The 25,552-nt window shown below is 45.8% G+C and overlaps 1 protein-coding gene across 2 annotated transcripts in view; it reads left to right on the forward strand.

Annotated features, from left to right (window-relative positions):
• Positions 1-25,552, forward strand: part of CGNL1 (cingulin like 1) — a 154,439-nt gene that overhangs the window by 106,957 nt on the left and 21,930 nt on the right. For both annotated transcript variants that reach the window (XM_082444984.1, XM_082444985.1), the window contains 4 exons: positions 14,208-14,414; positions 15,337-15,441; positions 20,709-20,861; positions 22,044-22,214. In XM_082444984.1, coding sequence (XP_082301110.1) covers positions 14,208-14,414; positions 15,337-15,441; positions 20,709-20,861; positions 22,044-22,214 — 636 coding nt within the window. The remainder of the gene's footprint in view (positions 1-14,207; positions 14,415-15,336; positions 15,442-20,708; positions 20,862-22,043; positions 22,215-25,552) is intronic.

Genomic DNA, 25,552 nt, shown 5'->3' on the forward strand with positions numbered 1-25,552 from the left:
CCGAAGCAAGTTACTTAACTGCTTAGTGTCTCCTTTTCCTCACTTATAAACAAAGGGTTGAACAGAAGCTCTCTTGGGAGGGATGAGGAGGGGGTAACTTAAGAACTAAGTGAGATGCCCATGGGGTGGGCACAGTGCCAGGCATAGAGTGAGCACTCAGTAGATGTTATTATGCCTGCCTGGCCCAGAGTGTTGTCCTGTGGGATGCAACTGCAGCTCACCTGGTGCCAGCGGGGAATTGGGTCTAGTTCCCCAGGCGTAGCCCTGGAATGGGATGGGCTATCATGGGAGAGAAGTGTGGGAGGAAAAAAGCATGATCTTTTTTTCCCCAGAGGAGTTAAGGTACAACTCACCAGCAAAGAGAATGGGGTTGAGGCAACAGGGTGAGCTCCAAATGCATGAGAGCCAGAGGGATGTTGGGGGTGACCTGGTGGGCAGAAGTGGAAAGGGGCTGGCAGCTGAAGAAAGGATGGGAACAGGAGGACCCCAGCAGTGACACCCTTACTGTCATCGTTGGTCCCTGCAGTATCACTCACAGCGCGGGTCCTGGGAAGGGTCTAATGGATGTTGATCTCGAGGTGGCCAAAGTTTTCTTTAGCTTGTGGACTTAAGTTCAGGAACCAGGTTTCCTCTTTGGTCTCAATTCAGACATGTATCTGTGAGGGATCTATTTTATTTGCTGGGAGACTTTGTCTTGGGAGCCTGGGGTACTTGGTAATCAAGACGACAGCTGGCGAGACTCTTCAGGGAGTATTGTTTTGGTTTGGGGCCCCACACTTTGAAAGAGTACTTGATACTGCACCCCAGTGGGTGAAGAAGGGCCTTTGAAAGTTTAGCCTAAAGAACAAAAGACAAGGTAAGATGGGGTGAAGGAGGTATGAGGGCGTCAAGTGCTTGAGAGGCTGTCATTTGGAGCAAGGACTATGCCCTTCTTGGTTGGTCCCAGTGACATTGTAGGAATGCAGTTATCAGCTCAGCGTGAAGGAGACGTTTCCATGGCTGAGAGCTGAGAGAAAATGGAAAGGCTTGTTTTGAGAGATAGTGGGTTTCCAGCCCCAGGAAGCGGAGACTGGATGTCTGCTTATCTATCAAAGATATGATGAGGGTGGAGAGAGATGGGAGGCGGGGATATTGGAAATTCAGATTGGGGTTTGAACCAGGGAAACTTGGTGTACCAAACAGCGCTGACATTCTACCACTTTATAAGATATGAATGAGTGAATGAATATCCAGGTCTGTTTGAACTTATCTGGCGAAATAGAAACGTTGGTAGGCCAGAGAGAGAAAATAACCTTTATCTGCCGTGCGGGCGCCATATTCTTGATTACAGAGATGGACCACTGGGCTCGTGACCCTTTCTTTAGGCCGTGATTACTACTTATGTTTCAGTTGTGAACATGTTTAACACTCTTGTGGGGATTCAAACTCTTCACGAATGGCTCTGTGCCTCGTTCAACTTGTGTATTTATTGAGTGTAGACAATTGATGCTGAGTGCTTAAATACAATTAATAAGTTAATTTTATTTCCTTCTCCCCTGACGTTGGATGGCTCAGAGAGGTTGTGACTTGCCTCCGGCCGAACAGCTAGTGAAGGGCTGCCCTGGAACTGGGTCACTTGCCCGTCCTACCTCCATCGTTCCTTCAGTGGGGGCCACTGTCAGTTGGGATGCCCCAGTACCAGTGATAGTATTTCATTAAGCTACCGCCTCAGGACACACAGTTCAGGATGCGTTTAGTGTTTGGCCAGGGTCTGGGGCAAGTGGCAGATTTCCCTAGATGTGAGGTGGATTACTCCTCAGAGCCTCGCTGGAATGTGCCGTCAGAGCTGGGGTTGGGAGCAGCCTCCCGGCTCTCTGGATCCTCAGTAGTAGGTCAGTAGGACCCCTGGCGAGGACCTCCCCTCACTCCTGCAGAGCTGGCCCCAGGGATGGGCCAGATCTCTGCAAATACTATCCAGGGGGTCTCGCAAACTGATGGATCGCCCAGGCTGGTGTGGGTATCTCGGGGGTCAGGTTGGTGTGCTGAGTCCCCGGAGTCAGGGTCCCTGTGCACAGCGGTGCTTGTGGTCCAGTAAATGGCAGCCAGTGACTTGGCTGGGGATGGGAGAGTAGGCTTCTGGTCAGATGGGGCGTGGAAGGCAACCTGGAACCCAGGGTGGAGGGGCAGTCCCTCAGGACTGGGCCCTCCGTGTGCGTGGGGTGCAGCTTCACTGGCCCTTGGTGCTCCAGGACTCGCTCAGGACAGGCAGGATAAAGGGCTTAGAGTAGGGGGGCTGGTGGGTATCTCACTTCCTGAGCAACATCGTGCTGGCGGCTCCCACAGACGCTCTCACACGAGCCCTTGCAGCCACCCTGAGAGTGGGCACAGCATTACTTCCCCATTTGCAGAGCAGGAAGCAGAGGCTCTAGTTCCACAGCTGGTAAGCGACCAAAGCAGGGTGAAGATAATGGCGAAGGTCACTACAGTCACCACTGTTTCTTTAGCACACACCATCTGCCTGGCCACGCGCTGCACACTTTACATTCACTACCTTTAACTCCCCGAGCCCGACCCCCCACCCATGTCTCTGCGTGGTGATATAATTGCTATTTCAAAGTTGAGGAAATTGAAGCTCAGTAAAGGGTAATTGACGGGCTTGGAGTCATGTGGCTAGTAGGTGGCTGAGTCTAGATTTGAACCCAAGACTGCCTGACTCTGGAGGCCGTGCTCTTTCCTTGTTACAGCCCCACTGGCTCTTTGGGATGAAGCGGTGGGAGGAGCGGATGGTGACACTAAGTGGCTCTCAGAGCTTGTACCTGGATATGACACATCTTACTTGCACTCACATTTCATTGGCCAAAGCTAGTCATAAGGCCACACCTGACTTCAAGGAGACAGGTAAGCACAATCGTACATGTGCCTGGAGGGGAGAAGCACCAGTGACCACCATGGTGATTTATGGGGCCTCAATGATAGGTGCCCAAAATGGCCTTTTTAAAAAAAAAGAAACAATGGGACTTGGCCCTCGAGCAGTCCTGGGGTAGGTCTTTGATCAGACTTGGTGATTCCATCCTTCCCCTCTGTCTCTCCCAGCTCTTCTGAAAGGATAGGTGACATTTGTTTCTCCCTTTATTCAGAAACGGAGGGATTGAGTGAGAGTCCTGCCAACAGCTGTGGTTGGGAAACAGTCCAAGGGGACGGAGGCCAAAGAGTCACCATGCCTCCTTCAGGGCCTCTGTCTAGAAGGAAATCTGCAATGTATGTTCTATAACTTCTGGGTGGTACATACTAATTCCTTCTTGGACACCGTTTGCTGTTTATGTAGTGACTAGTGTTTTGACACTTGACAGTATCATCCTTCATTTTTCTTGACCCATGCAGTGAATGGATGTAACACCACCCCGGTTTTTAAAAAACCAAACTGTGATTCTGAGAAATTGTGACTTGGACATGACCTCAGAATGCATGGGTGACCATCCCTGGATTAGGACATTACTATTTCTGGCTCTGTTCCCTTTGCCTGGCAGTTAGAGCTAGCCGCTGACCCCAGCAGACTGGCCTGCAAGGAGGGGGCTGGAGACCGCTCATGGGCTTTTGCAAGAGATCAGTCTGCTCAACTCTGTCCCAGGGAACAGCCTACATCTTTGAAGGAGGAAATAAATAAAGGTCACCCTTGTTGTATGTCTGAACCCTGGAGATGGTGGGAACCAGCCTCAAAACCTTGGTGAGAGTATTGGTCCAGCCTCTTCCATCCCAAACATGAGGTCAGTCCAGATTTTCTTTCTCCAGCCCCTGTTATCATTGTTCCTGCAGCCATGGAGGCAGGGGGACGAAAGGAAAAGCTGACAATTTTCTGTATGGAAATTGGTCTGATTTGGGGGTGCAAAGGGGCGCTAATGGAAATGGTCATGAGATTAAGAGTTCTTGGTCTGAGAATTTCTCTTTAAATTTTTTAAATGGAATGATTTCTGCAACTTAGGGTTGATCGTTTCAGCATTTATGGAAATATGGTAGCAACAAAACGGAAAAGTTGAAGGATCAGCTTTCGCAAATGAGATTTCTGAGAAGGAAACAGCGGAGACCTGTGGACTCAGTTAAGGCCTGTTGGCTTCCAGGTTGAGCCTTGGTTTATCTTGGAGGCGTCCGCACAGCTCCCCAGTAGGCAGAACTGCTGTGGAGAACCTGCTTGTTTATCATCTGTCTTGAGAAATCCTGTTCAACCTGTTGGACGTGTGTGTGCCGACAGCAAGCTGATTTTAATGGTTTGTGAAATTGTTTGTTCTGTGTCCGACCCCTGCTTTTTTCCTGCCCCGTCCCCCCAGTATTTTTCTGGTGACACAGAGCTCTGGACTCATGACATCGTCCGGGTGGTGTCCTTTCTGCCAGCCAGCAGCTCCTTGAAGGGCTGACTGCACCGTGGGGGGATGTCGGGTTCCATAAACAGAACTTTTACATGCTGGTCACAAGATCAGCATAGACTGTGGGCCCTCATGGTGAAGGAAATGGTGTCTCACACCTGTGATGTGAGGCTTTTTTAACCTCCTGGACACTGAGATGAGACCCAGGGACACTGGGGAAATTTTTGTAAGGATTTTTAAGGAATGGAGTAAAAAAATAAGTAAAAGAAGCATAAGTAAAAGTCTGTAACCCAGGGCTCTGTTTCAGAGAAACTCTTGAGATGCTGTTTTTATGGTACAAGGGTGTGTATTCCCCCCCTCACCCCCCGTTTAAATCTGGGTGAGTGTGTGGACATAGCTGAAGCCCCCAGTTGGCAAGTGTGGAGCTTCCTTTTCCCTTGTCTGGCTGACTGTGGGAAATCTCCCCTGAAGTTGCTGCCTCACTCAGAAGAAGCTGGTAGCAAGTAGCAGAGGTCAGAGACGAGCTGGAGAGCTGGGTGCAAGTCCTGGTTTGTGACTTTGGGCTACATGACCTTATATGTAGCTGTCATCCATTGTCGTCATCTTATGGTGTGCCTGAAACATTGCTACGTGCTCAGCATAACGTCTCCATTCATTATTAGAACAATAGGGAAAACCAAGCCTTAGAGGCAAACAAGCGAGGCTAGTTCAGGTCGGCCAACTCCAAGGCCTGAACGCTTGTTTTGTTTTGTTTTTAGAGATAATAGTCGCATAATGTAAAATTCACTGTTTCCACCATTTTATAAAGTGTACAATTCACTGGTGTTTATATATTCTCAAGGTTGGGCAACCACCACCACTGTCCAAGTCCAAAACATGTCCATCACTCCCAAACAAAGCCCCTTACATCCAAACTCCCCCCTTTCCCATTCCCCCTGGCAACCACGAGTCTACTTCCTTTCTCTGTGTCTCTGCCTATTGTAGGTGTTTCGTGTCACTGGAATCACCGTATGTTAAGGCCTGAACTATTATTGAGCATGTTGCCTCTTGGGGAAATGGCTTGACCTATTTGTGTGCAGGGTATTTTTATTCGCATGTTGGGTATCTCTATAGGTTTGTTGTGTGGCTTAAATAATAACCTTTGTCGAATGGATTCTGTGAGCAAGCGTGAGTCATTTTATTAGCACAGTTTTTGTCTTGAACCTATGTGTGAACTACAGGCCACTCTGAGAGTAAATCTTTGCTGGTTTCTTAACCATTTAAAGGGAAATGTTTTGACTTACTTCACAAGGACATTGTGAAGAAACCAATGATATTTTTAGCCTATATAATCACCAAGTTACTATAGGAAAAACTGGATAATTGAATATGATTAAAAGGGAGTATCTTTTATGTGGTTTTGTAAGCAGGAAAATCACCACCAGGGCAATGAAAAAACAGGATGTAAACAAAATCTTCATTAAGCATGATAACTTTCCAACTCAGTGAGTTCTGGCAAGTTGGTGACTGTGGAGAGAGAATGAGCTAATAAAGCCTTCCTCTGTGGCAGAAAGTTGGTCTTTAGATGTGGTCCTCAGCCCTAGATACCATGGCAAGGACATTGGTAAAAAACCATCTGAGTTTAGCTGACAGCATTCGAAAATGAAGTTTAAGTACGATGTTATAGGGGTAAAACCTCTGGAATTCTTAGTTTAATGGTTGCCTAATACTGCCCAATTTCTTCAAGTTCATTCTAAATCCCAGACATCCCAGCCTTTAGAGCTGGCAGGGACATTGAAATTAGCTAGACTGACCATTTCATGTTACAGAGGAGGAGAGTGAGGGCAGATGGAAGTTAAGTGACTTGCTTGAGGTCATCACATAGTAAATTATTAGCAGAGTCTAGTCCAGAATCCACATCTTCTAACAAAAGGAAATTGAATACTTCCACTATTCTGACTTTGGAATCAACTCTTCCTCGAAAATATGTAGGGTTTTGGTAACGAGTGGACTCTCCTTTCCTATTTCCTTTGCCACATCTATTCCCATCTTCCTCACACACTACTCCGTTGCCACAAACAAACAGAGCTTATCAATGAGATAACTGTGTGACCAGTTCAGTTCTGAACTACAGATATGTTGGGAAAAAATGGTGTTGGCATTTGGGAAATACAGTGAGAGAATTTTTGGAAACCCTGATGTAGCTCTTAGAGTAGGGATTTTAAAATGATGTTTTTCAATGGCTCAACCCCACTTTCACCAAAAAATGGTAAGTAGGCGGTCAAAAAAGAGGAAGGAGAAACCCATTACTTTACATTATTGCAGGGATCTCAGCTTTTTGAAGCTCTCGTATCTCTCTCGGGGTGGTGGCGGTTTCTGACCCATTTAGAGCAAGTAATACCTATTACGTTTTCTTTAAGGATGTGAATTGAGTTCAGAGGGGTCACGGGTTTGCATAGATCACAGTGTGAGCTGACTGCACAGCCTGCAGTGGCACCCAAGCTGCCTGACACCCCATCCCAGGAACTGGAGTCATGTCAAGAAGCATAAAGGACTTGGAGAGTGGGGACCTGAGCTGTGAACGTCTGCGGGAGGGCCCTGAGGTCGGAGCAGCCTCTCCTCAGTCTGGACCTCACTCCTCACAGTGGGACCCACAGACCGGCGTCGCTGGTACCACCTGGGAGCTTGTTAGAAACACAGAGCCCCGGCCTTTGTTCTTCCTGAGTCAGAATGAGCATTTAAGAGATCCCCAGGTGAATCCTGTGCTCATTAAAATGTGAGAAGTCCTGGCTCAGAGGCCTCATGCCGGTGAAATTCGTAGGTAACTAGGGAAAGAGCAGTTTATGACTAAAATAGATGCTATTTCTTTTCCTCCATAGTTTACTGTTGCTCAAGTAAGGGGTTAGCTGAAACCGTAATACAGGGGACCTGGTTCTCCATACATTCAGAGTGAGAAAGGGACTCATCATTTGTGACCCCGGTCCGCACTGTGGGCAAGAAAGAGATGTCCGCAGCCGTGCTGTGGAAAGGTGGTGACCTCCCAGCAGATGACCTGGCATCGGGGACCCTTCGGGCACCCGTCAGCTGAGCTCCTGCAGCCTCACTCGCTGGAGGGTGGGAGTAGCTGGTGACACGGAACCAACGAGCCAGCATTCCATTCTCTGGCCTCCTGGCCTCCACGCCTCAGCTGTTTTCCCTCATTCAGCAAAAAAGCGAGACAGAAAAGAAACAAAAACTGGCTGCGAGAAGAGGCCCTGTTAATTAGTAAAGCCTGATACATCTTATGCGGTGGGTCTGCATTAGGACAAGCCAGGAGGGCCTCGTCCTGTGCGGTTACTTTGCATCCGTCAGGAGTGAGCCTGTCCGAGGTGTCTGCTCTGTGCTCGGGGGAAGTGCATCAGTACCTTTGGGTGAGGAAAAACACCTAGACGTGGCCATTTGTGGCGCTGTTGGGGAGTTTTGTGTTTGTCATGGATAAAAGTTTCCCCTGGCCCCAGGTGACAGTGTGAACATTTCTAAGTGTGGGCGTTAACGAATGAAAATGTGCCAGCTTGTAAGCAAGTCATTATTTGCAATGAATGGTGGTACCAGGCAAAGACTGGGGTTTTGCTTTTTCTTTTGTGATAACAATTATGTATTCCTCCTCCAACCCCCCTTTTATATCAGTAATTGGAGCATATGGTTAAAAGTCAACTATTTCAGAAGTAGTGGGAATTCAGCAATTCAGCACGTTGAAACATGCTGTTTGTCTGTTTTGGAAGAATTTTCTTAGTTGCCATCAGTTTGCCAGACCATCCTTGATTGGGAAATGAGGCTGAATTTTTAATGAATTACCCAACCAAGAAACGTGACTTGCCCTTAAAATAAGGGGTCATGTAAAATTTGGACAGTACAGTTGCCCTGGAAAGACTGTTAAAGATCTTGTTTCTCTCTTTTGAGAAATCTAGGCTTGATACTGAGCTGGTAAAAATGGGCAAGTTGGGGCTTCCCCGGTGGCGCGGTGGTTGAGAATCTGCCTGCCAATGCAGGGGACACGGGTTCGAGCCCTGGTCTAGGAAGATCCCACATGCCGCGGAGCAACTGGGCCCGTGAGCCACAACTACTGAGCCTGCGCGTCTGGAGCCTGTGCTCCGCAACAAGAGAGGCCGCGATAGTGAGAGGCCCGCGCACCGCAATGAAGAGTGGCCCCCACTTGCCGCAACTGGAGAAAGCCCTCGCACAGAAACGAAGACCCAACACAGCCATAAATAAATAAATAAATAATTTAAAAAAAAAAATGGGCAAGTTATAGTCTAAAGCCAGGTTTGAGGATTTAGAACCGTAGTAGGTAAGCTGGGCAAAGTCCTGACCTTGTGAGAAATACGCCTGGGTCTCGTTGGCTTGGTCATTAATAGCAATATCAGCAACGAGAGTCATTGCCTCGTTTAACTAGATATTTACAGTGGTGTGGGTAGGTAACTTCATCCCTCTTTTACAAATGAGGAAACTAAGGCTCTCTGAGGCCAGGCCCAGTGAAGGGGCCCAGAAAGAGGCACAGCCTGGATCTGAGTCTAATCTGGTGGACGAACTGCCGCACCCTCTGCCCCTTCCTCTACACTCCTAGATGCACATTTTTAGAATTAAAACTGAGAATTCCATTCTTGAGGTGATTTATGCCTTTTATCCAGGCTGAGATAATGTGTACGTGTGCCGGGTGTGTGGGGAGGAGAGTGCTTGCCAAAGCTACAGGGTAGAAATGGCCCATCTTCCTGGAACACCAAGGACAGTATTTGGATATAAAAAGAGACATGGGGTGGAATGAAAGTTATAAGTGTCGACTGCAAAGCGTGCATGCATTTTTGATGGAGAAACCCAAGCCTTGGAAACAGTTCTTTGTGGTCGCTTGGGTGTCTCTCACCACCCCGCATTGGACTTCTCTGCCTTTAAGGTTGCTTGGGTGGAAAATTTGGAGAAGCACTCATGTAAGTGCACGTCCCGGGCCATCTGGGCCTTTTCCACTCTCCCAGCTATATGTGGTGAAAAGGAATTTCTTAACTATGTAAACCAGCGTGGGAGAGTTGGTGCTCTGCTCTGTTTGTACAGCTGCTCCCCGGCTCCCGCTCTGCTATCTTTCGTGGCCCAGAGGTATCCGTGAATATGCTGGGGAAGGGTTTCTGGAGCCCGGAGGAGGTGAGAACTGGGTTGGGGAGATGGTTGTCCTCCAAGTGCCTGTGCCCATTGGTAGTCAGTCTTTTCCACAAAAATGTATATTTATTTAAACATTTTTAATACTTCTTGAATTTCATAGTTCACCATTTAAATCCTCACAAGAGGGCTTGCAATGGAATACCTCTCTCTGCTGCTTTCCATAGCCCCAGTTCCCTTCTTCACAGCCAGCCAGTGTTACCAGTTTCCTGTGTAACAAAGTACATACAGGTGAAGAAATGATCTCAGGGCAATTTTAAGGGATGGTCCAATCTTGAAAAACAAGAGAACGTAGCACATCCGCTACTTTTGCCTTTGTGGTGATGACCTAGGGTAGTGTTTCCGACCTTTTGGAGTGGAATTTGGAATTGATTTTTGTTAACTATTTCTGACTGCTTGTACGAATGAATAATAGGTAAGATATTAAAAGACACATCCATGTGATCTTTTTTACAAATAGATATTACATAGGGGGTGTGATCTGGCTAAATGAATTGTTAGGAAGTGTGTGCTCTTTGGTTTTTATTTATGATGGGACATCCTCCCTAGTCTTGCTGTGATGTACAACACTTAAGATCAAAACATCACAGAAATGAAGTACCAGCAATTAATTAAGTGAGGTCAGCAGCGTTTGTCCCCAGTGACCTGTCAGAGTAGATCTTTACCAGCTCTGGTCCTCCTAGAGTTCTCCTGCCTTTGCCACAGTCATGAGATACAAACTTAAGCATTTGGAAAAGGTGGTGCATAGTTCAAAGTTCAGAGTTGGAAGAGCTTTTGGAGTCCCGCTAGACCAGTTTTCTGTGCTGACAAGTCATGGAGAAGAACTTGCCTTGAACAAAGGGATATGACTTTTATTCTTTTAGGTTCCAGCACTGCTGCAAGTGAATTCGGTACGGTTTCAGGAAGAGCAAGGTTATCCTATGGGCTTTACATGAAATAGTGGACTGGGGGTGTGGGGTGGGGTGGGGACAGGAACAGGGGAGCCGCTCTGGAAAGGTTTGCCAATGGAGGCTTAAGTTAAATTTATTTGTAAACGCAATGTGGTTTACCACACTATGAAGACATAGAGCAAAACGTATTATCGTTTTACAAATAGTCAAAACAGGACTAAGTGTCTCAACACATACAAGCTCCCGTAGAGTCACACTCAGCCTGTGAGATTGAGAGCTGGGATTGGAGCAGACCCTGCCACTAGCAGCTGAGTGACAAGCTGCCTCGTCCATCCTCCTGAGACAGATGGACTCAGAATGTGCCCTGCAACTTCCAAACAGAGAAGATACCAAGTTCTAAACATCAAAACACGGCACAGGGTCCTTCATCTAGCATGTCAGGGTGCCAGGTAGGCCCAAATGCAGCTTAAACCAGATCTGGTTTTCAGAATCCTTGCTCCTCCTGAGATTTCTGGGTGAATGAAAGATCACTGACTGCACGTGGAAGTGTTCTTCGCTTTACCAGAAGATTTAGGCAAATGTCTTTAGTCTCTTGTTCTCACCAGTACCTCGGTGGGCCTCAGCTCCTCCATCCCCTCCGTCCGCCTCAGCCTCTGGGTTTCCTTTGTCCTTTTATCCTCTTTTAAAACTCAGCTGTATTGAGATACTTAACATACAATTCAACTATTTAAAGTGCAAAACCAATGGCTTTTAGTATGTTCACAGAGTTCTGCAACCATCGCTACAGTTAATTTTAGAACATTTTCATCACCTCAAAAAGAAACCCTGTACTCTTTTTTTTTTTTTTTTACAAATTATATATATATATATCTCAATGTTTATTTAAAAAACAGGATCATACACTTTATACTGTTTAACTTTTTATGTATCACATCATGACTTTTTAAAAATTTTTGTTGAAATAGTTGATTTACAATGTTGTGTTAGTTTCAGGTATACAGCAAAGTGATTCAGTTATATTCTTTTTCAGATTCTTTTCCATTATAGGTTGTTAAGAGAGATTGGGTATAGTTCCCTGTGCTATACAGTAGGTCCTTGTTGGTTATCTGTTTTGTATATAGTAGTGTGTATATTTTAATCCCAAACCCTGTACCCTTTAGCTGTCATCTCCCAATCTTCTCATTCCCCTCAGCCCTACGCAACCACAAATCTATTTTCCGTCTCTATATACGTGCCTACTGTAGACATTTTATATAAATGTCAGTATGTGGCCTTTTATGAATGACTTCTTTCACTTAGCATAATGTTTTCAAGCTTCACCCATGTTGTAGCATGTATCACTACTTCATTCCTTTTTAGGGCCAAATAATAGTCCATTGTATGGACAGACCACGTTTTGTTTACCCGTTCACCAGTTGATGAGCATTTGGGTTGTTTCCACTTTTTGGCTACCTTGAATAATACTGCTGTGGAGTTTTTGCACAAGTTTTTGTGTGGCCATATGTTTTCATTTCTCTGAGGTACATACTTAGGAGTGGAATTCCTGTGTCTTATGATAACTCTGTTTAAACTTTTGAGGAACTTTCAAAATGTTTTCCAAAGTGGCTGCACCATTTTGCATTCTCACCAGCGGTGTGTGAGGGTTCTGATTTCTCTGCATCCTCCCCAACACTAACTGTTGTCTGTCTTTTTGATTATAGCCGTCCTAGTGGGTGTGAAGTGGCTTGTTATGGTTTTGATTTGCATTTCCCTAATAACTAATGACGTTGAGCATCTTCTCATGTGCTTGTTGGACTTTTGTATATCTTCTTTGAAAGACGTCTATTCAGATTCTTTGCCCATTAAAAAAAAAACTGGGTTATCTTTTTATTATTGAGTTGAAGAATTCTTTATATATTCTAGATATGGGTCCTTTATGAGATATATGATTTGTAAATACTTTCTCTCATTCTTTGGGTTGTCTTTTCACCTTCTCGTTGGTATCATTAGCACAGAAGTTTTTGATTTTGATGAAATCTAATTTATCTATTTTTTCTTTTGTCACTTATGCTTTTGGTATTGTATCTAAGAAGCCTTGCGTAACTCAAGCTCACGATATTTGCTCCAGTGTTTTCTTTTAGAAGAGATTTATAGTTGTAGATCTTACATTTAGGTCTATGATCCATTTTGAGTTAATTTTTGTGTGTGGCGTAAGGAAAGGATCTAATTTCATTCTTTTGCATTTGGATATCCAGTAGTCCCAGCACCATTTTGTTGAAGACTCTTCTTTTCCCACTTGAACTATCTTGGCTCCCTTGTTGAGAATCAATTGACTGTAAATATTGGGTTTATTTTTAGACACCCAGTTCTATGCCATTGAACTACGTGTGTATCCTTATTTGAGTACCACTTGATAACTGTAGCTTTGTAGTTTCTTATCTCTTAATGGGAAAGTTAGGGCAGGAATGGACAATCTGGACTTTTCTCTTGCTTTCCCTGGTCTGACCAGTTACTGGATTCTTTAGATCCCTCCTCAGGTTTTCAACCACACTTTATTTCTCCTCAGTCATCTTGCTGGTTTCGGTAGAAGATGATATGTGCAAATAGTAATAGAGAAATCCCAGCTGTTGGGCACCATAGTGTTCTCCTAGCAATGCCCGCCAACCTTGTTCTGACTCAGTAGCTTGACTCTGATGAGCTTTCCCAGATGGATAGAATTAAATGGAACATTTGGGTTGTGAAAAGATGCTCTGGTTTCTGAAACTCTCAAATTGGTTAAGTTCAGGATAATACAGCTTCCTGTACTATTACAGGATTTAAAGATCTTTCTGAAAGGCTATGCAAGCAAGTGATTTCGGCAGATAGCTCTCCCAAGTGGGCTGTGACATAGCCTTCGAAGCCAAATCTTGCCTTGCCTGGGCCTTCCTTTCCTTGAAGGCATCTGCAGCACTGTTTTGTAAGCACTGGGTTTACTGGTTTTGTCATCTTTGTAGTAGTGGAGAAATAGAAGATGAGAGGTCTGCTGGGAGAGGTGGAATTCTGGACAAGGCCACTTACCATCACTTTTAAGATGCTGAGCCAAAAAATAAAACGCCTACGTGACATCTGGAATTAACAGTAGTCATCCTGTAATTGTCGCCATTCCTTTCTGTTACGGATTGTGTGCGGCACACGCTCATTTTCAGATGGTAGTACTTAGAGTTTGCACCGTGAACTGTACCATAATTTAAGCAAATTTTTTAATTTCCATTTTGTGTTAGACATTTTTAAAAAAACCCTATAAGCAGAAATTGCCCTTCATCAAGAGCTTCTACTAAGAGGCCCTGCACGTGGTGAGGGGTCAGGAAAGCGAACTCATCAGTGGTTATAAGAACAGGTTCTGGATTCGGTCTGCCCGAATGCATTTTCTCCCACCTGAACTTGGACGAGTTCTTCAGTCTACCCAAGTGCCAGTTTCTTTGTCTTTAAAATGGTGATAAGAATAGTTTCTACCTCCTAGAGTTGTTAAAAGGTTGAAATTTCATGTCAAGGACTTGACACAGGCAAGGGTCGGCAAAACTTTTCTGTAAAGAGCCAGATAGCAAATGTTTTAGGCTTTGGCCACAAGTCCTGACACAGCTTTTGTAGCACGAAAGTGGCTGTGGACAGTGTGCCCCCGAATGGGCGTGGCAGTGTTCCAGTAACACTTTATTTTTAATAACAGGCTGTCGTGTGCCGATCCCTGGCTTAGCACGGTGCCCAGCACGTAGTGGGTTTTAATAAATGCCAGCCATCCACGAAGCTGGCAGCTGTGCCTTGACCCTGGTTCCCATGCTCACCTGTTCCATGTCTTTAACAGAACATCGAGGTCCTGGCCAGTCGGAGCAGCACCGCAGAGCAAACCCAGGTCGGGGCTGAGATGCGCGCTAAGGCTCTGCAGGAAGAGAACGAGAAGCTGCGGGGAAGCATCCAAGAGCTGGAGCGCACTGCCGCTCGGCTTCAGAGGCAGGTTGCTGACCTGCAGGGTGACGAGGCCAAAGCGAAGGAAATGCTCAAGAAGTACCAGGTGAGGCTCGCTGGACCCCGAGCCCAGGCTGGGCAGTGCCGGATCCTTCTTTCCTGTGTGAGCGACTGGAGGAGCAGAAAGGGATTTATTATCATAATGGAGTAGGAAAGGTCAAGGCAAGCGTGATCATCTCCTCTCTGTAACCCATCGCTTTTGTTCCTCTGCGTGGCACTAATGAGAGATGGGCATCTAGAGCTGCCTGGAACGGGGCTGACGGAGTCAGGGTGGGAAGCACAGGTACAGGCACAGGAGTCCCCGTTTGCCCAGACATAAGATGCGCTCAACCTTTCGACACTGAGCAGAGGCCTCCGAACACCCAAAAAGGCCGTCTTAACACTACCGTCGGGCCCGTTCTCACTCGTGACTGTCTATTCTTTTTTTAACAGTTGGTTGACGGTTTCTGAAGTCACGCAAGTCTTAACAAACCAATTATCTGGTTTGCCAGATCTCTAGAAGTGGGAGGCTGTTAGCAAGAGACACGTCCTGACGGCTGTGAGAAAGGGCAGCTGACAACAAAAAGGGACAGGAGAAATGTAAAGTGGGGGTGTATGCTCACAGAGGTTCCCCAAATGGTCATCCATCAGAATCACCTGAAAAGCTTTTCTGAAACTGTGTGCTTGAGTCCATTCAATACCTGTTGTTTCCGAAGCTCCGGTGCTAAGGGTGGATATTTGTATTTTCCCAAAAATCATCTCAGATGATTGAAGTGGATGTTGACCTCGGGTTAAGTAGGGAGCTGCAGACAGGCGTACACATCTGTGTGGCTGTTGTGTGCTGTCGTGGGCCCATGGCAGGTGCACTGTGGCTGCAGCCTCTGCTGGCTGTGTCTGTGGATGTCCCCTGCATGCCTTTCATGCCACCAAGTCAGCTTCCTAGGCATAGCACACATCTGAGTGTACGCTGACCCCGTGTTTCATTGCAGGGAGAAACTCGGCAATTAGAGGAGGCCCTCGTGCATGCAAGAAAGGAAGAAAAAGAAGCAGCGTCAGCCAGAAGGGCCCTGCAGAGTGAGCTGGAAGACGCTCAGGTAAACACTGAGGGCTGTTGTCTTTAATCCCCCACAGAGGAAGCTCGAGAAGCAAACTCGGAGGGACAGGTACAGATCGCCATTGGTCCTGTCCTTCCAGGCAGCTCCTTTCATAATAATGACCGTCCTGGACTTCAGACTATCTATCTAGACCAATGGTTCTTAACTGGGGGACATTAGGCAATGTCTAGAGATGCTTGGTTATCACAACTGGGGAGATGCCACTGGCATCTAGTGGGTGGAGACCAGGGATGGTGCCAAACACCCTGCAGTGCACAGGACGGTCCCCATAGCAGTGAGGTACCCAAATGTCAGTAGTGCCAAGGTTGAGAAATCCTGCTCTAGACGTTACAGAGCCTGACAGCTTTCCAAAGATAAAATATGAATTGTGTGAGGAAGGCCGCCAGAATTGGTCCCCAAGGCAGTGTAGAGTCGGCTCTGTGGCAGAAGCCAATTTCCTTTCTCCTCTGGGCCAATAGACTTCTCAGAGTGCAGTCCTCCAAGATGGCTATTAAAAGGAGCAGGAGGAAGTCATTTCCTTGAAACTAGATAGCTATCTCTGTTCAAAATAGGTAGGTTCCTGGAAAATTAGGTTTTCCCATTTGAAGGTTAGAAAGCCTGAAGTACATTCTTTAAAAAAAAAAAAAAAAGCCTGCACTGAGGTTCTAAATAGACTTTGCACAGTGACCTCAGCGTGATGCAGGTGTGTCCTTCCTTCTACCTGCTCTGGGGTTTTAAAGAACCAGCAGCATCAAGCATCCCTCAGGCGAGCTTGCGAGGAGGTAAAAGCCAGTGCTTCTGAGCAGTTGTCTTAGAGGCTGTTAAAAGTTTTCCCTTGGGACTTGCTTGTCTGTAAGGATAGGTCGGGGAGGGGCACATGGGGAAAAGTGTCAGGGGCTAGCTCAGGATTCCTATTTTAAAATGCCTAATTGCAGCTTTCCTTTCATATACAGCTTCAACTCCTTGGGGCTAGAGGGGGGGAACCTGCTTGTACTAGGGTTCACTCAGGTCAGCCACGACTCAGGAGCTCTCACCCCCAAATCTGCACCTTCTCTCTTGCTTTGGACAGAGACCTTGTTTTTGCATGCTGTAAAGTCCTGTCTTTTCCTCATTTAGGTGTCTGACTGTCCTTGCTTTGGGTTTCTTTTTCTTTCTTTCTTTAAATCTAGGTCTTTGTTATTAACTCTTGTTTGGTTGATTCTGTGTGGATGGCAGTTTCACTGTGCTGCCGTTTAAGGCTTGTGATGGCTGCAGCCCAGCAGCCAAAGTGCAGGGTGTAAATCTCCGAGCTAGTTGGGCACAGAAAGAGAGGAAAAACATTTGTACTCTACAAGGGCAAAAGTGTGCGCCTTTGTGTCACGTCCACACCAGGCACTGGGTGCAGCTATTACAGGCTCTGTCTTTATCATCTTTTGGTCAAACCAGAACGTTTCACACAGAAGGAAGTGGTTCACCAGCTGTGAATCTGCAACTCAGAGCTAATTCAGCGGAGACAACAGATGATGGCCTCAAGGTCTAAAGATCTTAATGTAATCCCCACCTGCCCCCACCTCTGGCTCTCCATCCCTGCCTTGGAAATTATCCCTGACCTGTTACTTTTTGTTCAGGCCTGTTTTTCCAGTGGTGCTGAGATGGGGAGGGTGCTTCGTGCAGCGCGGGGCTGTGCTAGCCACTGGTAACATAGTCCAGCAAGAATTTTAAGAGGGTCCAACAGTCTCATCATCATTATCTCAATTATCTGGTCTCAAAAGCAGTGCTATGAGGGACTTCCCTGGTGGTCCAGTGGTTAAGACTTCGCCTTCCAATGCAGGGGGTGTGGGTTTGATCCCCGTTCGGGGAGCTAAGATCCCACATGCCTTGCAGTCAAAAAACCAAAACATAGAACAGAAGCAATGTTGTAACAAATTCAATAAAGACTTTAAAAATGGTCCACATCAAAAAATATCTTCAAACAAAAAACAAAACAAAAAAAGTAGTGCTATGAAAAGTGCACCATCACTCAAAAATACTTTGCTTTTTCTCAGTTTGGGAAACTTTAGTTCCTTTAGTTCGATAACTTCTCCTGCATGCTTCTCCCAAAGCTGGCAGCCGAAGGGAGCTTAACCCTTAGAGTAAGAGGAGAGAGTAGCAGTTTTTTTTCCCCCCACATAAGCATTTTACATTTCAAAATCTTTGTGCCTTTAGCAATCTGTTGCATCTTCGTGGATGATAAATGTATTTCTTTACATAGTAGCTGAAGACCATGTGAACTTAGGTCTGATTTATTATGACTCAGTCAGACAGTGGCAGAGGTTCTTAAAGAGGATGCCATTCTTGGTTTGCTTCAGCCCTACCACTTGGTTGAGGATTGTGCCGCTGTGTAGATCTACTTGAACTGCATTCATGGCAAAGACATCTCCGATTCCCTTGAGAAATGGCTTCTGCAGATGGGGAAGCTATATAGTTCTTTCCTTCAGGGAGGGATAATGATATATACTCTGTATGCCTGCACCTCCCACCCTAGTGGGCTTCTGTGTATTGAGACCAGAGAAGAAGAAAGCCGCCATGCTTGTCCCGGTCCACAGCTAATGTGTGGCACGGGCTCTGAGGAGACTGACTTCCTTCTGATCAAGCCTCTCATTCCTTTAAGCGCTTCGGCTCACCTGCCACTTGGTTATCGTTAATACGGACTAATCGGGACCTTGCTCAGCCGTATAGTGAGAGGCTCTGCATCCACCGAGATAATGGTCCCCAAGCTCAAGGGCACTCACTATACGTCCAGCAACCTTGTGTTTTGGATTCTCCGACCTGATAAATTTTCCTCAAATTTTTGTCCCAGTGTTGGTCAATGGCCTTGTGTGGCTGGTCTTGGAAATACAGTCACTGTAGCTATAGAGCATTTCACACCTAACTCCTAAATGCAAAGTTGCCAAGTTGGCTGCTTTTCGTGTGAATTTGGGACATATTTTCTCAGCATGGACATACTGGAACATATTTCTTGAATCACTGAAGAGGCAGAGCATTGTTTAAACAGCATTTCTAAACTTTAGAGTATGTTAGAATTATCTGAGTAACTTTCAAATGCAAATGCGTGGGCTCCACTCTAAGAAAAATTGTGATTTCATCAGAACAGGCTAGATTTTGCATTTTATGTAAGCAGTCCACCACCCTTGCCCGGTGATTCTGATATAAGAAATCTTTAGATCACTTTTGGGGATAGGTGTTAATTCTCAACCACTGAGTTTTTTATCATATGCCTAATAGTGAGTCTTTACTGTGAGACATACTGAGATAGAAAATCTATTTCTTGCCTTTACAGATCTTACTACCCTGCAGTAGAGGCGAGCATGCAAGAAGTGTTTTAAAAATAATTTAGCAAAATTACTATTCTAGGCAAATGTGTATGCTGGGACAGGGGGTGTTGGCCAGGCCCCAGGCTCAGAGTGGGGGAGTCTGGGGTGTCTCCAGTGACACAGGAGAGCAGAGCCGGTGTCGGGGGGTGGTAGGGGAGCCCTCCCCGAGCCAAGGGTGAAACAAGTGCACTCACCACCTGGAGGTTGAATGGAGCCGAGGCTGGCTTGTCTGCTGGCCTGGGGCCCCTGGGATTGGGATCCAGAAGGAAGAAGAAGAGAGGCTGGGGGATCTGTAGGGGCAGGGGTTGAGCTGGATCCTGGCGGTTCTATGGGAAGGTGTTGATGTCCTTCTGTATTTGTTTTTGTTCAAGAATTGACATTTTGAGGTACATGTTCCTGAGAGTTTTCTCCCACATGAAGGAACCAACCATACCTTGCTTACCTTACCCTGTGTGCTGCTTTTTGCCCCCAACACCACTAAATCAACCACAGACACAAGTCCCGGGGGGGGGGGGGTTGATCCTCCCTCTGGCGTGTGTCCAGCTGGACCATGGTGGGACTCACTCCTGCTAATTGCCCCCCGACTGAACTCCCGATTACCTTTCTTTTACCACCCTCTTTCCCCAACTGCTTTTGTTGACATTGGTTCCCTGCAGCAATCAACTTCAGCAGCCCGGCTGTGCTGGTTGTTTCTTTGAGCGCAGCCCTCCACAGGTGGCTTTTTGGCCCCAGGCCATGTGGCTGGCCAGCAGAGCTGTTCCAAAGCTTTGCAAACCAGGAGTGCCTGAAGTGCTTTGTGAGTGTTTTCAAAATGCCTGAGTTACTGCACGTGACAGCAGCTTGTAAACTGTTAAGCACTGTACAAATATAACCATTGTCCTTATACAGCCTCTGCAGGGACACAAGACTGAGGAGTCCTAAGCAGTACTTGTACTAACCCACATTCAGCCCTCAGTGCCTGGTAACATTTTTCTCATGATCTAGCTCCTGTTTGGGTCATGCCCCCCCATTCTGAGCTGTGCCCCTTCATGATATCCTTATGCCAAAGGCCTTAACACTCAGCCGTTTAAAGAAGCCACTATAATCTTCCTAAGATATTCTAGGATTTTCTTTTTTTTCTTTTTAGAGTTGCATGATTTTTACGTAAAGGACATCAGTCTGTATAATGTTGTGAGATGAGAGCCTCAGAGGAACCCAGGGGAAACATCGCACCCAAGATGGTACATTTTATAAGAAGTACTAGTATTTGGTGCTGATTCACTAAATAACCACTCGTTTGTACTTTTCCTGACTAGTGTTTCTTCCATTTAATACCTTCTGTCCATCAGGTTCATCAGCTTGTGGATTGCCAAATTCCTTTCCTTCTATGTGTGAGTCCAACCCATGGATTCTGTTGATTATAACTCCCCCTACCCAAGTGGACTCTTGGCCCACGGGATAATGTTCTTTTTTCTTATAGATTCATTTTTAGCTGTTTTAATTGTGAGAATCATCTGCATAGCAGAGAAAATGCTCGAACATTAGGTGTAATGCTATATATCACAGGATGTCAATTGCCACATGGGTTTAAGTTTGTCTGATGTATAACTTTACCTCAGTTTTCAAGCATGAGTTCTGTCAGGTTTTTGGACACTCTCCTGAATCACCACCTGCAGCAGCCTTGGCCGTTTTCTGTATTTCTGTAATGCATCCTTTGTCTGCCCTTCATTCCTGCGTAGGTCTTTGGTTAAATCAACTTTGCATCTTGGTCCCTGACTTGCAGAGCCGACGATGTCCTTGTGTCTCTGTGATGGCTTCATTTTGATCCTTTTCCTCATCACTGATGTAGCAGGTCTGATCGCTTTGTGGCGTGGCTGTGAAACTCCCTCTGCCACCTGTTTCTGTGGCTGACCTGGGAGGTAGGTGATAGCACTGTCCTTTCCCTGCCATCTGCAGAGAAATCTGAGTCAGGCCACCCAGGAGCAGAAGCAGTTGTCTGAGAAGCTAAAAGATGAGACCGAACAGAAGGAGCAGTTAAGGAGGCTGAAGAATGAGATGGAGAATGAGCGATGGCACCTTGACAAGACCATTGAGAAACTGCAGAAGGAGGTGAGGGAGAGGGCGTGGGACCCAGCCCCCCGTAAGGGCCCGATAGGGCTGAGGAGCCCTGCAGTATGTCTCAGCACAAATGTGTCAGGGATTTGCAGATCCCGGGAAGCAGCTCTTCGGCCTTGTTGATAATCCCAGTCACAGGGGAACTGGTTTAGAAAGTGCCCTCTGGATCCTGGGCCCAGCTCCTCTCAACAGCTGCCCGAAGAAGCCTGGCACGTCAGTGCAGACTTCACAGATGTTAGCTGAATCAGAACCTCTGCCTTTGTGCGTAATTTGTGCACTTGCACTTATCTTTCTTGTGCAGGAGTATGAAGGGCAGTTTTTTGTTTGTTTTTTTTTTTAACAGTTTATTTATTATTTATTTTTGGCTGCGTTGGGCCTTCGTTTCTGTGCGAGGGCTTTCTCTAGTTGCGGCAAGCGGGGGCCACTCTTCATCGCGGTGCGCTGCCTCTCACTATCGCGGCCTCTCTTGTTGCGGAGCACAGGCTCCAGACGCGCAGGCTCAGTAGTTGTGGCTCACGGGCCCAGCTGCTCCGCGGCATGTGGGATCTTCCCAGACCAGGGCTCGAACCCGTGTCCCCTGCACCGGCAGGCAGATTTTCAACCACTGCGCCACCAGGGAAGCCCTGAAAGGCAGTTTTAAAGCCCAGTAGTTGCTGCTCCTCTGCTCACCTCTGCCCTAAAACACCCAGAAGGGAAAAGGCACAGAGCTGATGGAACCATCCTGAGTATCTGCCGTTTTTTTTGACACCTACTGTGTGCCAGTCATTTACCAGCTATTTTGTATCTAACTAGAATTCTGTCTCTATGTATTGTTTTAATCTTGACAACAGCCCTGCAAGGTAAAGGTTATGGTTTCAGTATTTTTAACGAGTACACTGCAGAGGCCCAGAGAGAGTAGGTAATGCCCCAGCCACATAGCTGGTAAGTGACAGAGCGAGGATGTGACCCAGGACCATGGATCTAGCTCCAGAGGATGTGCTTGTTCACACCTCCATGCTACTTCCAAGTTCCAGGAGACTAATCCTGGGCAGATCACGACCAGGTGCTTTGCAGTCTTCGGGGTGGGGTGCCACAGAAGAAAGCAGACGAGACGTGTTGAGCTGGGACGCAAACCTAGCTCCCTGGCCCCAGATGGAGCATCACAGGGTGGGCTCTCACCCGTGTCACTTCTTCCAGATGGCTGACATTGTTGAGGTGTCCCGCACATCAACGCTGGAGCTCCAGAACCAGCTGGATGAATACAAGGAGAAAAATCGCAGGGAACTTGCAGAAATGCAGAGGCAGTTGAAGGAGAAAACTCTAGAGGCAGAAAAGTCCCGTCTGACTGCCATGAAAATGCAGGATGAGGTAATGCCTGGCCAGAGCAGTTCCTGGTTTACCCGTGTTCAGAATATCCTTCGAGACTGCTTTGAAACTCTTCTAGGAGAGGCTTGGGGTAGATTCTTAAGACAACGTTTGTGCTTGATTCTCGGGATGGTTTCTTTGGGGCAGATGGCATTCCAAGACACAGAGGACCCAGGGCCTCTGAGGTTAAATGGACACAGCTTCAGTTTGACCATTTTCGTGATTAGTCCAAGATCTGCCTAAAAAGCTTAGCTGCCACTGGTAGAGCACCAGTAGTGTGCCCAGCTGTGTCTAAATGATTTATATGTATCATTGCTTTAATTTAATCTTAGAACAGGGATTATAATAACTAATTTTTTTTTTTTTTTTTGCCATTCGTTTAAAATTATATATATAGACTTTCATTGCCGTGGGAGTGGTGGGTAAGAGTTTCAGAACAACAATAATGGAGACACACAGAAATCTTCAGGAATTTATGAGTACTGAAATTATTAAAACATATTATTGGTTTTATATTTAAGAATAATAGAGCAAAGTAACCCAAATGTTAGCTCCCTTCAGTCTGGACTTCTGAAGAACTGCGTATAATAAAGGGAATGTTTTTGATTATTTTAATGGAAAGCTGAAGGCTCTAAAATGCAAGTACAGTGTAAGCTGATTTCTGCTCTGCCTCTTGCCAGCTGGATGACCTTGAGCAAGTTACCCCAATTTTCTGAGCATCTGTTTCTCCCTCTTTAAAAGCATACAAAATAATAATGATTTAATAATTAAATGAGGTAACATGTGAGACTATATGGCAGAGGGTCTATATATTCTGGACACTGATATTAGTTTTTTGTGTTTTTTTTTAATCCTAAAGCTTGCTTTTTTTTCATAAGCAGTGCCAAGAACACTAAGATTCCACAGGAAAACAAATTTTTCTTTAAAAAACAAACTTTTATTATCTTTGATGATCAAAGGAAGGTCGCCCATGAGTCAGCGCTGAAACTGTGTGAAAGAACAATGGATATTTATTACAGGCTTCTAGAATACTTCTGAAAGGACCCTGGTAACAGATCCCCTCTGGTTTAGGGTCTTAGGATACAGGACTCCTAGTAAGAACTGAAATTAGCCTATCGACAGCACAGTTCTCTGGCACTGAAGCAGAATCATTTCTACAGCAATTGGGTGGGAGGATTCTGATATTTGCCAGAATGCAAACAAACACGTGGTATGCTGTTTTGATTTCAGAAAATCAGTGCCACGGTGACCCCTGTAAAGTGCTTTCCCTTGGTTCTTGTATAATTATTACTCTGCTAGAATCTTCGGGTAGGAAGGAAACTTAGAGACCCTCTAGTTAGACAAGGAAACTGAGATCCAGAGAGATTAGTTAAGGCCAGATAGAAACCAGTGTTGTTTGTAAAAGGGCAGTAATTCCAAAAAGGATTCCTTATGATGAAAACAGAGAGGGCACTTCCTAGATGTTCTCAGTGGTCTAGCCCTGTGAGACACTATTTCCATCTGCAGACACCTCATCAGTCTAGAAGGAAACTGCAGTCAGACACCACCCTAAGTCAGGATGGTGAAGTCATGGAGTCGTTTAAAACAAAAATGAATTAATAAGCCAAGGTCACTTGGGATCCTTGAGAAACTCAAGCTCAACTCTGTTCACCACCCTCCACCACATTTTGGGTGAGCTGAGTTAAAGCTCTCCGTAAATAAAAAAGCTGCAAGGGTCCATCCACCCTAAGTGCTGTAGTACCGCCTCCTTTGCTTTGAGAGAAATAGGCATTTTACCTATTTTGCCTTTGGCATAGAGCTAGAAAAGTTCTGATGAAGGTCGTCGTTAGAGAATTAAGACTTAGAGTTCACCGTTCAGTTTATTTTCTAAATCTCGCTTAGCAAAGAGCAGCTTTAACTACTTAAAGGTAGCACTCGTAGGTTCAGAAGTTATTTACTTACTCATGATTCCAGACACTCTACTATTCTTTTGTGCATATCCTTACTGAATACTCTTGGTATGATAGAGCCCTTGCTAGATGTTAGGAGGGATCTACTGGGCGTCAGAAGGTAGGAATGTGCTGGGCATTGGGGAAGGAAGGGTGAGCTGTACCATTACCTGTCAGTCTTTCTGACTCTAAAACCCATGTTCTTTTGGGGGTATTATCTCATTTGAGTCTCATGACAGCTTTTTAAGGTAGGTTTTATATTTATCCCAATATTGCAAATCAGGAAACTGAAGCACAGAGAATTTTTTTTGAAGACTTTTTTTTTTGGAGAGATTTTTTTTCACGCTCTGGAGTACCTCTGTATCCAAAGAATGTCTCGTCATCCTTTTTTCCATGGGATGATTTGCACTTTGTGCTTTCACTCAGTCACCACCAAAACCAGACTGGGGTCTTTATCTGGAGATGTCTTCTTTAAGACTGCTGTTTTCATAGAAATTTCAGGTGTTCCTATCAGCCTCCAGGAGAGGAACACAGTTCCTAGTCTTCCCTCTGGGCTTCCTAAAGTAGCCTAACCTATTGGGTCCCCAAAAAGAGTATCTTTGAGACTTTCCCAACTTTTCCGTGAAGATCACCCCCAAAGGCTGGTACTCTTTTAATGAAGTTCGCCACTTGCTATCATATACTCCCTGAAGGAAATTAACCCTTGGTGTATTCTATTCCTATGACTGTGCTTTCACCTGCTACCCTATACCACCTCCAGGAGGGAAGGAAGTTGAGAACAAAACACACAGCCTCAGGCTTCACCGAATCAGTCCACAGAGATGTTTAAGGAGTACCTTCTGTGTGCTGAGTTGCCTAGTTCCCTTGGGGAGATTCCAGCGGAGTGGAAAACACAACCCCTTGTGAATCAAGCTGTCAGTTGCACTTTCTTCAAAGCTATTAGTTCAGTGCCACCTTGTGGAGGAACAAAACACTGTAAATTATGACAACTGATAACATATTCTTCTAGAGAGTAGTGGTTTTCACTTAATTTACATGTTTATATTAATAGATTTTGTGCCTGCAGGTTGCTTTGGGGTCATGATTTTAGCTTTTATCTTCCCCCAGCTTTAAACCTCTGTGGAGAGGAGGGTGGGTGATAGATTACACTCTGGGAGGTGCTTACTTAGTTCAAGGGCTTTCAGGTATCTTCGGCCACGACCTACAGTAAGAAAGGCATCTTGCCTCGTAACCCGGTAATACATGCATCCATACAAGTATATGAATATCTAGTAGAAAAGTTTCACAAAACAATATTTGCTTGTACTACTCTGATACTTTTTTCTGTTATATTTAACGCTGGCCAATACCTACTAAATTGAATTTATAACCCAATGGGTTGCTCTCTGTAGCTGGAAAAGCGGCTTCTTTTTA

Source organism: Balaenoptera physalus (assembly GCF_965194825.1).
Source record: "Balaenoptera physalus genome assembly, chromosome: 2".
Classification (NCBI taxonomy): Eukaryota; Metazoa; Chordata; class Mammalia; order Artiodactyla; family Balaenopteridae; genus Balaenoptera; species Balaenoptera physalus.